Raw genomic sequence first — 15525 nt, 5'->3', positions numbered from 1 at the left:
GTGACTCACTTAGGCAAAAAATAGATAATTTTCATTTTACATTTTATTATTTTAAGAAATTGTAAGCAACTTGTTGAATGCTTAAATGAATACATATTATATGTTTGTTCCCTATGTTTTTATTATTTTCTAATTATTCATAATATATATATCATTCTAATTTGTACTTTGTAATTTATTATAAAATTATATATATTTTAAGTATAAACTGACTTATTTACACGAAATATAATAAATTTACTTAAATTCGTCTAATGGCTGTATTATTTATACTGTGTTTGATATTGAACCGGATAGGACAAGGAAAAAAAAATATGACAAATCTTTGTTTGTTTGTTGAACTTTTCTCATATTTATACCTATTGAAAACCACATAGATTTTCAAATAACAAAGAAAAATAGTATCAAATTTCACAAGCAAGATATGCATTCCTCATTCTTCAAGTTCCATTAAAAATTAACACGAAATACTATCAAATTTCATACCTCTGAGCTACTAAGAAAGAACAAATAGGCACAGGAAGTACTTCACCTAAAAGCACTTAAATCGTAAGAAAGTTGGAGAACAAACAGATTAACCGCACAACCCAGTTAGCTAAACCCAGTAGAAATCAAAAAACGCATGCAGCCACACAAGTCCGACTATTGAAATATCAAAACATCACTGACAATCCATTTCTCTAAAAGCATAAGAAACTCGATGCCCAATTCACAAAACCCACCCAAATTTGATCCTGGTGGGTGCAAAATCTTAAACATACTTAGCAAAAATAAGAACCCATATGAATAAAAATTGGAACTTTATACCCAAAATCGAAGAGGCGTACCAGGCAAGCGCTGTAGTTTTTGGGTAGCCGAAAAAAAGCAGCAGCGTAATGATAAAGACGAGGAGAAAGTTGGGGGCAAGTGGCGGGGACAGAGAGAGTGAGGGGAGAGAGAGAAAGAGTGAGTGAGCTTCTGGAGAGGAAGATAGAGCGTCTGGAGAGGAAGGACAGAGCGAGAGAAGCCAGGGAAGAAGAAGAAGAAAAATGAAAAGACGAACTGTGATGCAAACAAAGAAGAAGAATTTGAGTAGACGAACCTGGGATTCAGACGAGAGAGGAGTGCGTTTGGAGAGGAAGAGAGAGTGTCTGGAGACCACCGTCTGGAGAGGAATGAGAGAGCGAGAGAAGCCCGACTAAATTATACCGTGCTTTTGGACGGTATAAGGAAGAGGGTGAAGACCGTATAAAAAAGATGGGCCCGGATTATTTAATCCAAACGGACACCAAACACCGTACTTCGTATTATTAGTACTATCCGGTGCCTTATACGATGTGCCAAACATGGCCTTAATGTAAATAATATCCTTGTATTAAAAAACATTAATAATAAAAAAAAACTAATAATAATAATCTTATCGAACAAATAAAAATTCAGTCCGTATCAATACCGCAATGAGAAACGCAATAGAGCAAAACTTGTCATTAGAATAATTGAGGAGAAAAAAGGTCACAAAATTGGTAAAAACTTCTGGAGTTCGCTGTCAGTTTGCATTCAGAAATGCTTGTATACCTATGCTATTGCATTCTTCATCTAATATACCGCAACCAATTCAGAAACGAAAAAAACCTAACCTTATTCACATGGTTTCAATTATCGCAGCTACTGAACTAAACTATGCAAACCGTATCAACCATTTAAAGGTTTTCTTTGCTTCACGAGATCATGTTGTGCAGATCCTGCTCATACGGATTATCTGCACTGACCGAGAAAATATCAACAGGGGCACTGGTAGAGCCAAGAATGATGTTCTTAGATTTACGTTTTGAGGAGCTTTTGTGGTCATCAAGATAGACTACTATAACAGTGATGTCATCGTGGAAGTGTCGCCTTATCCCCTTTTCGATTTTCTTTATGTCATTGTATCTCATCTCCCTCTTTTTTGCAGCTTCTTGAAGAGCGGCTCTAACTAATCTCTTTGCAATACCCTGCAATTGTTAAGCCGATTTTGTGTCACAGAGATGTCCAGAACATATTTTTACAAATTCAGATTATTCAAGTCCTACTGTTATTATTACTATAAACATTTTAATCTATTTACAAGGCGATGAAACTTGAACCACAACATTTTATGTATTACTACGTTGTTAACTTAAGCTCCTGGTGGAATGCTACTGTAACAGATAGGTGAAAGTACGGGAACTTACAGCTCTAGGGTTTTTGAAAACAATTTCTACCGCTGCGTCATCAGTCAGCTGTTCCCAGAGGCCATCTGAGGCAAATATCAAAAACATATCCTGTGGCTTCAGTTTCCTTGTAATGATTGAGGGCTCTGCTGTCATCACTGGCCGTTTCATAGGAATGGGGTTCGCAAATTGCTGGTATATGGGGTCTCTGTTAAACTCAGGCTTCTTTAAATAAACATCACCAATAGATCTTGACACCTGAAATAAAAAGACATTTAGACCACATTCTCCATAACATTTAAGTTTTAACTCCTCTAGTGCTATCTCTAAACCTACAAATGAAACTGAAATACGTAATTAGCAAACACTAAAGCCTGAAAATATGAAACCAAATATTCACAAGCTCAATAAAGTTTCATAGAGATAAACAAAGCTTCAGTTCTATGCTTCAGGGGGCTTCGTGTACATCTCATGCATGGAAAACAATCACTTCCAACTAACCTGCATGAGATGCTGGATCAGGAGGCGGACAATAAGGTTCCTGGAACATACAACTCTCTTTAGAAGTCTAAGAATACAACGAGCAAGTTGAACAAGTTTCATTGACTAAAGACGGGAAACAATGCTTTAGATTCACAAATTTCTCTAAGGCCACAAAACTTACTCCTAGATTACTGAATCGCAATTCACTACTTACAAACTCATACTTTAGGCAGCAACACACGCAATTCGCTTCATTAGATGAATCCCACTGTACCTGAATTATGCCTTTTATCCTCCAAACTCCACGAGTAAACACCACAACATGTGAATCATCGGGATGTAGTGCTTCGACCTCCTTCCTGACCTCCTCAACTCCCACATTGTGATCAGTGGACATGCGTTCTGCCACCACTGGACTCCTCTTACTATCTGAAACTCTCCGGCCAAGGACTGCTCTCGAGTCCCCCAGATTGGCTACATACAGAACATCATTTGATATTGCTCCCAGAAGGCAACACGACCCAACGGAAGCGATTTGGGGCATCATCGGCAAAGATCGCTTCACCAAACGCAAAAAATCCTCCTCGGTGGCGCTGAATGCCTTTTTTATCACATCTGGTGACAACCCACCTTGCTCCGTCGCAAATTCTATAATAATCCACAAAAATCTCAGAATTTAGAAACAAAAACACAATCAAGTTCAAGTCTTTCATCATATGCCGTTAAGCCAATTCAAATATTCAAATTCCAAGTCTTTTGCTTAAACAAATACAGAATTAAATATTCAAATTTCAAGTCTTTTGCTTAAACAAGAGAGAGCCATACTGTGTAGATAAGGGAAGAGATGACTGTTGACGAATCTAGAAGCTTCGGGACCGCCATGGCCGTCATATACACCAACATACGTCGCAGAGGGCGAGGTGAAGACCTGACCTTGATCCTCCAAATTCGAATTGGCCTGAACCACAGCAATCGAGTAGTCACCGGAGGCGTGGGGCTTCAAGTCCATGTGCCAAAGCCCATCTCCGCCGCCTCCAGCACCAAATCGCAACCCTAGACAGCGCTCGAGCGGCCTGTAGCACGAGCGCAGCATACTGTCTCAGTTCGTCGTCTCCGTCCGTGGGTTCTGGGTTGCGTTTCGATTTGGGTTTTCTGCAGCCGTTGCGTTTGAATTTGATGAGCAGATGACTGAAATTCGAGAGATTTTGAGAGAGAGAGAGAGAGAGGGGAGAGAAATGAACGAGCAATCAAAGTCGTGCTGGAGACGCGTGAAGAGGGAAAGCAGAGACTTGCTCAATATGAAACAGCGAATGAATCAACGAATCCTACCTTTTATACACATCCACTCTACCGCGTTAAAATCTTACTACTTTTTTTCTTTCTTTTTTATTTGGTCTCCCTTTTCTTTTTCTTTTTGTTAATTTTTGTCCTTATTTTTCGGTCAAAAGAAAAATCTCGCAATTCACTCTGTTTCTGTGTACAGATCGCACGGTAAATGCGATATGTTTTACATGTAGGCACACGTATTGGAGAAACTCAAGTCTTTCTTTACTGTTAAATTCAAATATTGAACGTTTGACTTTACAGCTCGTTCTCTTCTCATGCTATTATCAATAACAACTTCTTTTATGTCCATGCTCTTATCGATGACAACTTCTTATATACTCACGCTTTTATCAAGGAATTACAAAATTACTTGTGCATGTTATTTTCATTTTTTTTCCATTTTAATTTCTTTTTAAATTATTAACGTTTCCCTATGAGTAATTAAAAGTCACTTCGGCTCATGAGAGTACTAAGCGTCATAGATGCATGGTTTAGTTAAAATATATAATTAGGAACAAATTAAATCTTGAAAAGGCTCCCTCGAAGCAAATGAAGGGAAGCTCTTCGAGCTTACGTATATCAAGTTTAAAATTTTTACTCTCTCCTATTTGTGACACGTATGTGTATGTACAATAAATATAGTCGTAAGTCAAGGAAGTTAGAAATATAGGAGAAAAAATGAGAATAGTGATCAACTATTCCTCAAATCAATCTAATTCTTAAATTTTTAGCTATTAGATTACAATCTATAACGGTGAAACCACATATGTTTTTTTATTTTGTATGGATTAGTAAACATAAGGGGAGTTAATTTCAGAAGTTGCTCCAAGAAATTAATTAGACTTTAGTACCTAAATATAAAATTTATTCCCAAAAAGAACTTTTAATTTTTTTTTTTTTGTAATTTTAATTGGTTGTTTTTTGTTTACCGGGAGTTTTTATCGTATTTTGTTTTAATCAATTAGAATACATGCATCGCAACGTACAAGCTCAACCAACTTAATATTTTTTAAATGGAGTGGACTTGACTATACAGTTTGACATTTAAAAAAAAAAATTTAGTGTATGTTTTATCTAATTAAACCTTACACACGTTTTGAAAACTAAAGACAATGTTTTATAGTAAAATTGTTTTCTAAGCGATTAGTTGTAAATTTTGCAGATATTTGGAATGCTTAACTGTTACCCAAATTGATATAAAATATTTGCTCCAATTATAAGAGGTGGAAATGTGAACCTGGAAACTTTTTAGCAAGCGTAGCACTCAAGAGGTAAACACAACCAGTTGCAACTTTACTAGCGTTGCACATCACTTAATTGCCAAATAATGTTTTATAAAGGAAGAAGTTGGAAAGAAAATATTTAAATGTACCAAAAAGGTGGTTAGACAAAATCCAATAAAAAAAAGATGGTTGGAAGAAAAGAAATAAAAAGTGCTACTATGTAAAAGCAAGTGACACTTGATACGCCAATCTGACACTAAATAATTACCAAAGAATAATGTTAGGAATATTAAATGTTTTAAATTAAATTTGCAAACCAAATGATGTGGTTGTTGATGATTGGATTATTTGTTTTATTTTGAACAAACAATATTACCTACATTAAGGGGGAGAGGTGGCTTAGCCTCACAATGGGTTAACAGTAATGTGGTTCAAATTCGCCTTTGGCGAGAGTTGAACCTAAGACCTCTCACTTACAAGTGAAGAGGAATACCACTAGACCGTAGTACTAAGTGACATGATTGGATTATTACTTAAGCATTGATTAGGGTTTAGGGTTGTTTAGTATTTAGGGTTTAGGGTCGATGATTACATTACCCATTACTAAAACATTCATGATTAAGGAAATTAACACAATTTGGATGTTTGTCACCAACACTATTATTTAGTGGTATTTTTCTCTATTTGTCTCAATGTTATATTCAACGCTATAAATAATAAAATTTGATATTTAATTTTAGTAATTCATTGTATGTCTTGATCCAAAATCATGGCTGCCTGAAAATATTTTCATATTAAAAGAACACGGTTTGGATTCAACCAAGAAGCTTGCACAACAGACAATGGCTGTTACAATTTTGACTTACTGGAAGGAAGGAAAGTGCTGCCCAATTGCCCTGATTTAGAGGCATTCATAACTTCATATTATATGCAAAGTATAGTTCCATCGAATTCCCAATAAATAAAAAAATAAAAAGAAGGGAAGGAAGAAAGAAAGAAAGAAAAAGGAGAAAAGAAAAGAAGAAAAAGAAAGAGAAAGTGTTGTATCAAATTCCTTGACTTCATCAAATGAATATTATCCGCGTTGTCCTCCTCCAAATTCTGCTAAATCATCTCCTTTAATGGTATGAGTTGTAAGCACAGCCGCTTGTTCAAATTGTTGTAGAATAGTGGATGTCCACTCAAATAATTAAATAATTGGCCCTTCCTTTTGGTTGCTAAAGCTTGCTACACATTACTTCCATTTTCTATATAAATACAAACGCCACACAACATCAAAGTGGGAAGACTCACAAAGAGATAGGAAGGAAGAAAGGATGAGAGAAAAAAGAGAGGAAGAGGAGAGGAGATAATAAAGAGAATTATTTTTGTACTCCTATTATTCCAAATTATAATGAAAGCACCACTGCTGTCCTGAGGACGTACTCCAGTCACACTGACTGTAGAGGAACCTTGTAAATTTTGTGTCATGTTTCATTTATTCCACTGCACCCACCGTTGATTTTACAACACGTTATTAGCACGAGAAGCTCTCATGTCAGTGGAAAACACTATCTACCTCTCACCTCTGTCAGCTAAAATCTCACAGAACAATAGGTATGTCCATTTTTTGTCTCTCCCTCCGCGCCTGAAGTGCCCCACCAAATTCCGGTGAGAATTGAAATTTACAACGACCTGAAGTCGTCACGAGATGAGAAAACTTGTACTTGACAACTAGTTTCCAGAGATCCAGAAGAATCTCATCAAACTTGGAAACTCAGACCACATCGTTTTCGACGGATCTCAAGAACTCCCATGAATACTTGATTGTCTGAGATGGTCATGGCAAGAATGAATCCACATAAGCCTCCCTCTCTTGTGCCTCCATCAACCTCGCTGTCATCTATGTCTTTGTATGGAGGTTCTTGCTTCGCGATGCCATGTTCCCTGGGTCATGCAAGAACAACGCCAATCTCTAATAGCCTTTTTTGATTGAATTAGTTTTGTGTGACCTCCACAACAACCCAGCTGGTCCTGGGTTTCGAGACTGGTAGAGACAGACAAAGAAAAAAGAAAAAGGGAAGTTTATGGAATATGTATAGCACAATCTGAAAAAGTCAATAGTGCATGGCACCATTTGAAAAAGAAAGAAACAAAAGGTTTTGGTGCCTGATGCATCTGCACCATCTAGATAATAAAATGAAAGGAATAAAACCAAAAATTTTTGGAATAGTACAACATGTGAATGAATAAGAAGAAATAATAAAACAAAAAGGGGACAGAAAGGTTGTTGTGATGGCAACAAATTTCGAACACATCCATAAGTAGAATTGTCAAACTCCACCAACCACAACATTACAAGCTCTTTACTGCAATTTATTTATGTGAATGGTGTTGGTTTAAAATCCTTTCACAAGTTCTATTTACTTTAAAGCAATTTATTTACCATGGACGGTTTTACCGTCTACTGCTTTAAGTTTTGATTTATGTGAATGGTGTTGGTTTAAAATCCTTTCACAAGTTCTATTTACTTTAAAGCAATTTATTTACCATGGACAGTTTTACAGCCTACTGCTTTAAGTTTTGATTTATGTGAATGGTGCTGAATTAAAGCCCTTGTCACAAGCTTTATTTACTTAAATGCAATTTATTTACTATGGCTGGAATTACCGCCTATTGTTTTAATTTATTTATTATACGTATTTTTGTTACGATAAGTACATACTGGACCTGAATTTTCTTGATCAGATCAGAACCTGTAGTTTCTTGATCCTCATCATATAAAATGATTGGACCTGAAGTTCCATCATACAAAAAGATCAGGCATGAAGTCCCTTGATCCTAAAGATCAGGACATGAAATTCCTTGATGAATATCATAAGTGTGAAGTGTCGCAGTGCCTTAACTTAATTGTAATAAAAACCATAAGAGTTTCAGTCTACAGACTATTTAATAAGAACCAGAAGTTCCTTATGTCCATACTCAAAATGGTTTAGCAGAAGCATTTATTAAGTGGATGAAATTGATTACCCGCGTTCTGCTCATGAAAACGAAATTTCCAGTTTTGACATGGGGACATGTCATTTACATAATTCATTATTAAGTTTGGTTGAGGCCAGTTGCCAACCATCAATATTTCTCAGTACAACTCATGTTTGGGCACCAGCCAAACATTAACATTTACGAGTTTTTGGTTGTGTTGTCTATGTGTCTGTAAGACTGCCACAACGTACTAAAATAAGGCATCAATACAAACTGGGAATTTATGTTGAATTCGATCCACCATCTATCATTCAACATTTGGAACCCTTGACTGGAGATATATTTACCACATGATTTGTGGTCTATGATTTTGATAAGACAATTTTCCTGCTATTAGGGGGAGAAAATAACATTGTTCCAGAAGAACGATGAGAAAATATCATTCCAGAAGAATGATAAGAAAAGACCGTTCCAGAAGAACGAAGATAATTTGTCTTATTTTGATTTACGAAGCAATCAATATGAAAATGAAGTAAGAATAATTGAATGATGCAACGAAAGTGATGAAATCATATATACTTGCTGCAAATGTGCCTACAAGAATTGATGTCCCTGTTGGACAACATAATATGGTAGTAAATGATTTATCTATTACACGCTTGAAGCATGGCAGACCCTTAGACTCAAAAGGTTCATTCATTCGAAAGAAGAAGAATATGGCACTACTAAACTATTGCATTCCCGAAGCATAACTGTTGCATGCCAGAAGCATGACAGTCGCCACATGGATATACGTCTCAGAAAGGATAATCTGCGGACATGGGAATGTTGATGTCTCATGCATGGAGCATGATAGACATATAGGTTCCAATGACTTAACTCCCGTAAGTGGAGATTAAAATCCAAGCTCTATAACGCTCCAGAAGAGGTTATGATCCGCATTCTTTAAATTACGACTATCCTGGAAGAGATAATGTAATGCCCTTGAAGAGGCAATGGATATCCAAAGAAATAAAAAGCTTTTATGCATGCGCAAGCACATGAGAATATGGGATCACGGATTGATGATAACCAATGGTAATTTTGGTTTTTATAAGTAGCTACTAAATTCATCAATGAGCTGTGTTGATATTGAGTCTCGTTCTTTTTCGTCAACAAAATTATTGGCAAAAAATGGAGAAAGGCAATTCCATTACAATTTTGTAAGAACGTGGAAAAATTGACCTATATATATTTGAATAGCCAAAATATGTTGAACCAATGAGGTTACATATAGGCATTTGTAATACAATGAAATACACTTACATGATATGACACAAGGTTACTAATTATACTCTTGTAAACGAGTTCATATGAATGGAGAATTATATACGAAGGGTTGTGAGTCACCCACATCATATCTCCATAAGTAAATCCCACAAGTATACATGGGAGCAAATTGCTTTGTATAAATTTCAAAGGAAAATGTGTCATGAAGTGTAGAAAATCCCTGAATGATTCAAATTGCTTGAAGTAAGCCCGCGAAGGGTACAACATTAATTATACCAATGGATGATATAAATTGCCTTAGTGAGTACTATCATTATGATATTGTTGCAACATAATAAAATTTCTTGCAAAAGTCAATGACATTAAATTAGAATTCCTGAAGAGTTGATAATATCAAATTAGGACTCCTAAAGAGTCAAGAAAGATTATAAAGTGTTGAGAGAAATATTGTCTCGAGCTGCATATCAAACATTCTACCAACACGAATCTTATTCATGATGTCTATGATATTAAAAGAACCATATGGATTGAAGAGATTATGAGTTGAATACTCAAATGATGTAGACACTAAGAAAGATCATTTATCTTCGTGAGGGTAAGATAAATTAATGTTTGTTCTAGAAGTACCACATCTTAGTGAAGTATATGTTTTATTGTATTTGGCACAATACACCGAATGAAATAAAGCTTATCTATTAATATCTTTGAGAAATTACAGATATGTGCATACAGATGAGTTAAAACAAACAAACGGGATGGAGTCTTCACAAAGGTTGCTCATGTGAAGCCTCAATACTCAGAAGTACCCTATAATGAGGAGGCACTGGAGATTGATCATGTGGCACCCTAGTACTCAACGAAACAGCAGAAGGGGAATACATCAGTTGCTTTCAAAATCTTGCAACGAACCTTTGGTGATCACTTTGAGTTCGACTTTCAGATTCCTGCATCTGGTCGAGCTTTCTTTTCATGCTCGTAGAGTAATTATTTGCAAGCACGTGTAAAACTCTATTATCGTGCTTGAGCCCTATGATCTCTTGTTTAAGACTTGCCACATCAGCCATCAATGATTCAACTTGGTGAGTTTGAGCAAGTAGGCGTAGGCCCATATTGGAAATAAAGCCAGCACACTGAACACTAAGAGCCAAAGAGTCTTGAACGGCCAACTCGTCAGACCGTTTTGAAAGGATTTTGTTATCCTTTGGAGTGAGAAGATTCCTAGCTACCATAGTAGCGGTTATGTTATTCTTCATCACAAAGTCCCCAACTGTAAGAGGACCATTAAAAGATAAGAAGGACGGACGCCATATGTTATCCTGACGCTGCTCATCTGTATCACTCCTAAGACTCAAATCTAAACAAATGTTAGATAGGCAAGCTATTTTCAGAAATGATGAAGAAAAAAAAAAGGTCAAATAAAATCTCAGAAGTGCAAGTAGGGGAAAATTTCTACAGGCATAAACTTTTTTAGCATACTCTTGAACACAATTGATGTCTCTATAAAAGAAGAGGCATTAGAGCCACTTGTTCAGAGATCGAAGAGGCACCGCTCTCCGAATTTCAAAAGCCAGATTTTCCTAAATAAAGTTCATTGGCATTTTTCAGACGTAATCTCAGCTTTTTCTACTATCTGATGCAACTTTGTCAAAGATCTCTGACAAAGTTGAAAACGCGTAAATCTTACTGTTCTAATTACACCACAGTTGCTGACAAGAGTAAAGGCACAGCACCACTACCTGCTATTGGGGAAATCCCTATATATGTTGACCTTCATCGTCTATGGCAAGGCACACATCCAAAACTCCTAACTTTCTCTCATCTTCGAGAATGCATCTTCAACAAAGCATCTCAAAATACTCAGTTTTCTTCATCTTCGAGAATACCTCTTCAAAACAAGTCATGCCAGAGCAAGAGTACCTCATATCATTAGGGACGAGGGTAAGATTATCTCATATTATGCAATCTCCTTGTCTTTTCCTTTGTCCTTGTTCTTACCTGTAAAGACTGGGATAAAGAAAGCAATATGTCGGAACCTCCACTCCAACTCCCGGTAAGGAACCGACTGCCTAGAACCTTTCCTGATTGCTTACCTAGTATTGCTCTCGAGTAGCCATCTTCAACTGTTGTTGGAGCTGGGTCTTCAGTTACCAAGAAGTGATGAACCATCCAAATGTAAGGGTTGCATTCCACTCTTGCATCAAAAGGCAAATACTGCAGGAGAACATGCCACACATGTATGGGGGAAAACCAGGGAAAATACTACTTAAGTAAGGGGAGCAAGTAAGGCAAGTGAAAATGATACATTGAAGCATGTGGAGACAAACGCAACAAACACGTGCTGATTCATCCCCGACAAAGTCGAAGATCACTTGCCACATCTGATTCAAGATCAAGTGTCCATCACATTTGAATTAAATTTAACTCCAAATAAAAGAAGTAAATTCAGACATTTGGAAAAAGACTAGCAGAAGGCCCTTCAGCCCAGTTCAAGAACAAGCTTGTGGAAAGTTAACAACAAGTAAAACACCTTTTTCGACAACTCTTTTTGCTAATAGACTGAAGCAAAATGATCAACCATCAGCCTAAATGATTTGAAATCAGGGGGAGATACTCATCAGGGGGAGCATTCAAAACAGATTAAGATTTTAACGAGTCAATCGAAGACTTGTGGCCATCCAAAGGGGAGTGTTGTAGAATAGTGGATGTCCACTCAAATAATTAAATAATTGGCCCTTCCTTTTGGTTGCTGAAGCTTGCTACACACTACTCCCATTTTCTATATAAATACAAACCCCACACAACATCAAAGTGGGAAGACTCACAGAGAGATAGGAAGGAAGAAATGATGAAAGAAAAAAGAGAGGAAGAGGAGAGGAGATAATAGAGAGAGTTATCTTTGTACTCCTATTATTCCAAATTATAATGAAAGCACCACTGCTGGCCCAAGGACGTACTCCAGTCACACTGACTGTAAGGAACCTCGTAAATTTTGTGTCTTGTTTCATTTATTCCACTGCACCCACCGTCGATTTTACAACACAAATTATATTATAGACTAAAACAGAAAAAAGCCTAAAACACTGTTTATAAGCACAGTGCATTGACGATTTTGCCCTTGCTTTGGTTCTTTTAGGTATCGTTTGGTATGCAGACAGGATGGGACGGGACGTACGGAACGGAATGGGACGGGACGGGACAGGATGGGATGGAAAGAAGAGGGAGCAAAGATGCCCTCGGATGGAAACAAGGAGGAAGAAGAAGGAGACAGAGAGGTTATAATTTTGTGTTCCATGGATGTGGAATGAGTTGTTACGGTGAGGCGGAACAAAAATTCACCCAAAATTCGTTCCGTGGAACAGTGCGTTCCACCTATTTTAGGCGCACCAAACGTGGGACGGAACGTCTCGTCCCACTCCGTTCCGTCTCGTCTCACGTACCAAACTGTACCTTATTTTCTTTCTGCCAAAATCTCAGTTGGTGCTCATCGCGCTACTCTTGATTAACACGTGTTGTTGGTAGATTTACACGTGTTCGTAATCTTGAAAGAAGAAGAAGGACAGAAAAGTCGAGCTTTTTCCATTTGCTTCCAGAAACAACGAGCTCTCTTTCGCAGCAACCACAAGCTCTATCTCGGAGAAACTATGAAACATCTCGACTTCTCTCTCAGAGCCCAGCTCGAGTCCTCAGGTAAAAAGGAGAAATGCTGATGGATAATTTTTCTCCGATACTTGATTTTCTTGTGTTGTTTCTACTAATCTTTTGTTTCTTGGGTTGATAGCACTTCTTTTTTCGTTATTTTTGGTGCAGATATGAAGAGGATTTGTGAAGTTGCTGTGGTTTCATAGTAAGTTTCTTTGAACGGACTTGAGAATTTTGGATCGTTTGGGGTGTTTTAAAGGTTTTTTTTTTCTGGGGAAAAAAATGGTTAACAGTTAATTGATTGTATTTAATTTTTATTCAATTCAGGTACTCATGTTCAGTTTTTGGATTTGATTTGAAGGAATTTCTAGGGTTTCTTGGTGAGTTTTTCGAGATGTGAAATGGGTGGTTTTCTTTTGTTTAAATCTGGTGCTTTTGTAGTTTGAGATTTGTAAATGAATTGAAATTTATTGTTTTATGATTTGGTTCTCTTTTTATTTTCAAGAACGGTGGTTTCCAGATGGTCATGGTCCAATTATCAGCCTCCCTTTTAAACACTCAGATGAGTTCATTGGCAGAATAGAAACTCCCCCACACAAGAAGAGAATGTTTCACTTCTCCGTAGAATCCCTAGCCAAACTCAGAACAAAGGCCAACGAGGAGTCTGGCACCACCAAAATCTCTTCCTTCCAGTCTTTATCTGCCCTTCTCTGGTGCTCCATTACTTGACAACCACCTGATCAAGGAACCAGCTGCAGGCATGGTCTATTAATAGACCATATTGTGTGTGTGTGTGTGTGTGTGTGTGTATTTGGCTCAAAACAAAAAGTTACTTGGTCTTAATGTGTTGGTCATTTAGCTGCAGCCAAAGTTTCGGTTATATCTAAATGGGGGAAAATTCGAAAAGCTTTCCACTCGAAAATGTTTACAACTAAGCTTACATATATCATTTGTAACATGATAAAAATTTGAGCTTTTAGTCATTTTCCTACTTATATGTGGTTATTAGTTATGTTTATGTGAAAATTGAGATTTTTTTTTTGTGGGTTATGATAGGGATTTGGCTATAGGGCAATCTCAAATGGCTTTATCAAATGGGTTGGAAGTTAAAAAAGAAACAGTGGGTGCTGAAATCAAGTCATTTTTCGACTCAGTGGAAAGCTTAAGGGATTTGTGAAGAAGAATTTGAAACCTTCCAGTATGTTTACCTTTTGATTTATCGCATTTATATATGTCATTTATTTTTCTGGATGATAGAGTAAGGTTAAGTGGATTTTGATCGATTTGTACCATGTTCATTTGTTTGTGTGTTGGTTAGTTTATGCCCTTTTGCTTCTCAAGAAACAGAATTCAGGTTTCTTTTCCCTTTCTTATTTATATGCCCTTTTAATGAATGTCCATAATTTAGTCTTTCGATTTCTTATTGGTGAATGTGTAATTTGATGGTAAGGTTGAACTACATTTGTAGTTTAGTAGTAGGTTATGAGGTGGCGGACTACTCTTGGGAACTTGCATAATACTGAGTACGGTATTCTGTTATGGTTTTCTTCATGTTTCAAGCAGTTGCTAGTTTAGGAACTTATGACATAGCATTAGAGATGGGAAAGAAGGTAATATGTCAAAGGTAATTTTGTTATCCGTTCAATTTTGGTGGTGGTCCTTATCTGTAGTTATGCTTATTTTCTATGTTATATATATATGTGTGTGTGTGTGTGTAGATTGATCATCTAACAAAAAAAATGCTAAACTATAAAAAAATGAAAATTATATGTATTATTGTGCAAAGGTATTATTTTGTAATATACTACTTTTATTGTGCGAGACACCATTCTTTGTCATTGGGAATCTTGTTTTCTCCAATGTGGGACAAGAGTCTCAAAACTCTAACAATACCTCACATTTTGAGACGATTATTTGGTCCTAGAGAAACTGAGACACGAGAGTAAACAATAGATGTGACATACATTAGGAAAGGTGTCTTTTGGACTTTAACCTACCTTAGTATATATTTATCGGATTTACTAGATGACGTAGTGAATATAAAATCTTGAAATGTTCATCTCTGCAGTAAACCAAGATAATAAGCAAAACATATGTCACACCAACACATCGCAAATTCATACATTTGTGTTCATTTTGGTCCTGAACAAATCCTGGATTCATGAGAGCTTTAGAGAATGTAGCCATGTAATTCTCATAAATACGACCCCACATTTACTCTCATATAGGTGATATTGATTATGAATAGGCTGCTACTATTCCACTTGATTTACAAGTACTAATATCATTAAACTAATGTATCCTATACCATTAGCAGTCACCACACTTCTTCCATCATAGGAATGGGTATGTAAGTTTGTTTCTTCTTGAATCTAGCCAAACCAGTTTGCCTATTGAACCTAGACCATGGGATCTCCAATCAACTAGGTTAGGTTTCCGTTTGGCAGTTTCATTTT

The 15525-nt window shown here is 36.6% G+C and overlaps 1 protein-coding gene and 1 long non-coding RNA gene across 2 annotated transcripts; one reads left to right on the top strand and one right to left on the bottom strand.

Moving 5' to 3' along the window:
- Positions 1–1437: 1437 nt before the first annotated feature.
- Positions 1438–3965, bottom strand: LOC126623929 (probable protein phosphatase 2C 63). The gene is made up of 4 exons (XM_050292905.1): positions 3477–3965; positions 2926–3299; positions 2190–2426; positions 1438–1970 (listed from the first exon to the last, which is right to left on the bottom strand). The coding sequence occupies exons 1-4, from the start codon at positions 3742–3744 to the stop codon at positions 1698–1700; spliced, it is 1152 nt and encodes a 383-aa protein (XP_050148862.1). The 5' UTR covers positions 3745–3965; the 3' UTR covers positions 1438–1697.
- A 9030-nt stretch (positions 3966–12995) lies between these two features.
- LOC126623935 (uncharacterized) lies at positions 12996–13994 on the top strand. Its single transcript, XR_007623936.1, has 4 exons — positions 12996–13117; positions 13238–13274; positions 13397–13449; positions 13575–13994. It is a non-coding gene; the product is annotated as an uncharacterized LOC126623935 (long non-coding RNA).
- Positions 13995–15525: the final 1531 nt, after the last annotated feature.

The sequence above is a fragment of the Malus sylvestris genome, chromosome 5 (assembly GCF_916048215.2).
Source record: "Malus sylvestris chromosome 5, drMalSylv7.2, whole genome shotgun sequence".
NCBI lineage: Eukaryota > Viridiplantae > Streptophyta > Magnoliopsida > Rosales > Rosaceae > Malus > Malus sylvestris.
Note: the sequence above shows the minus strand (reverse complement) of the source record. Positions and strands in the feature narration are given on the sequence as shown.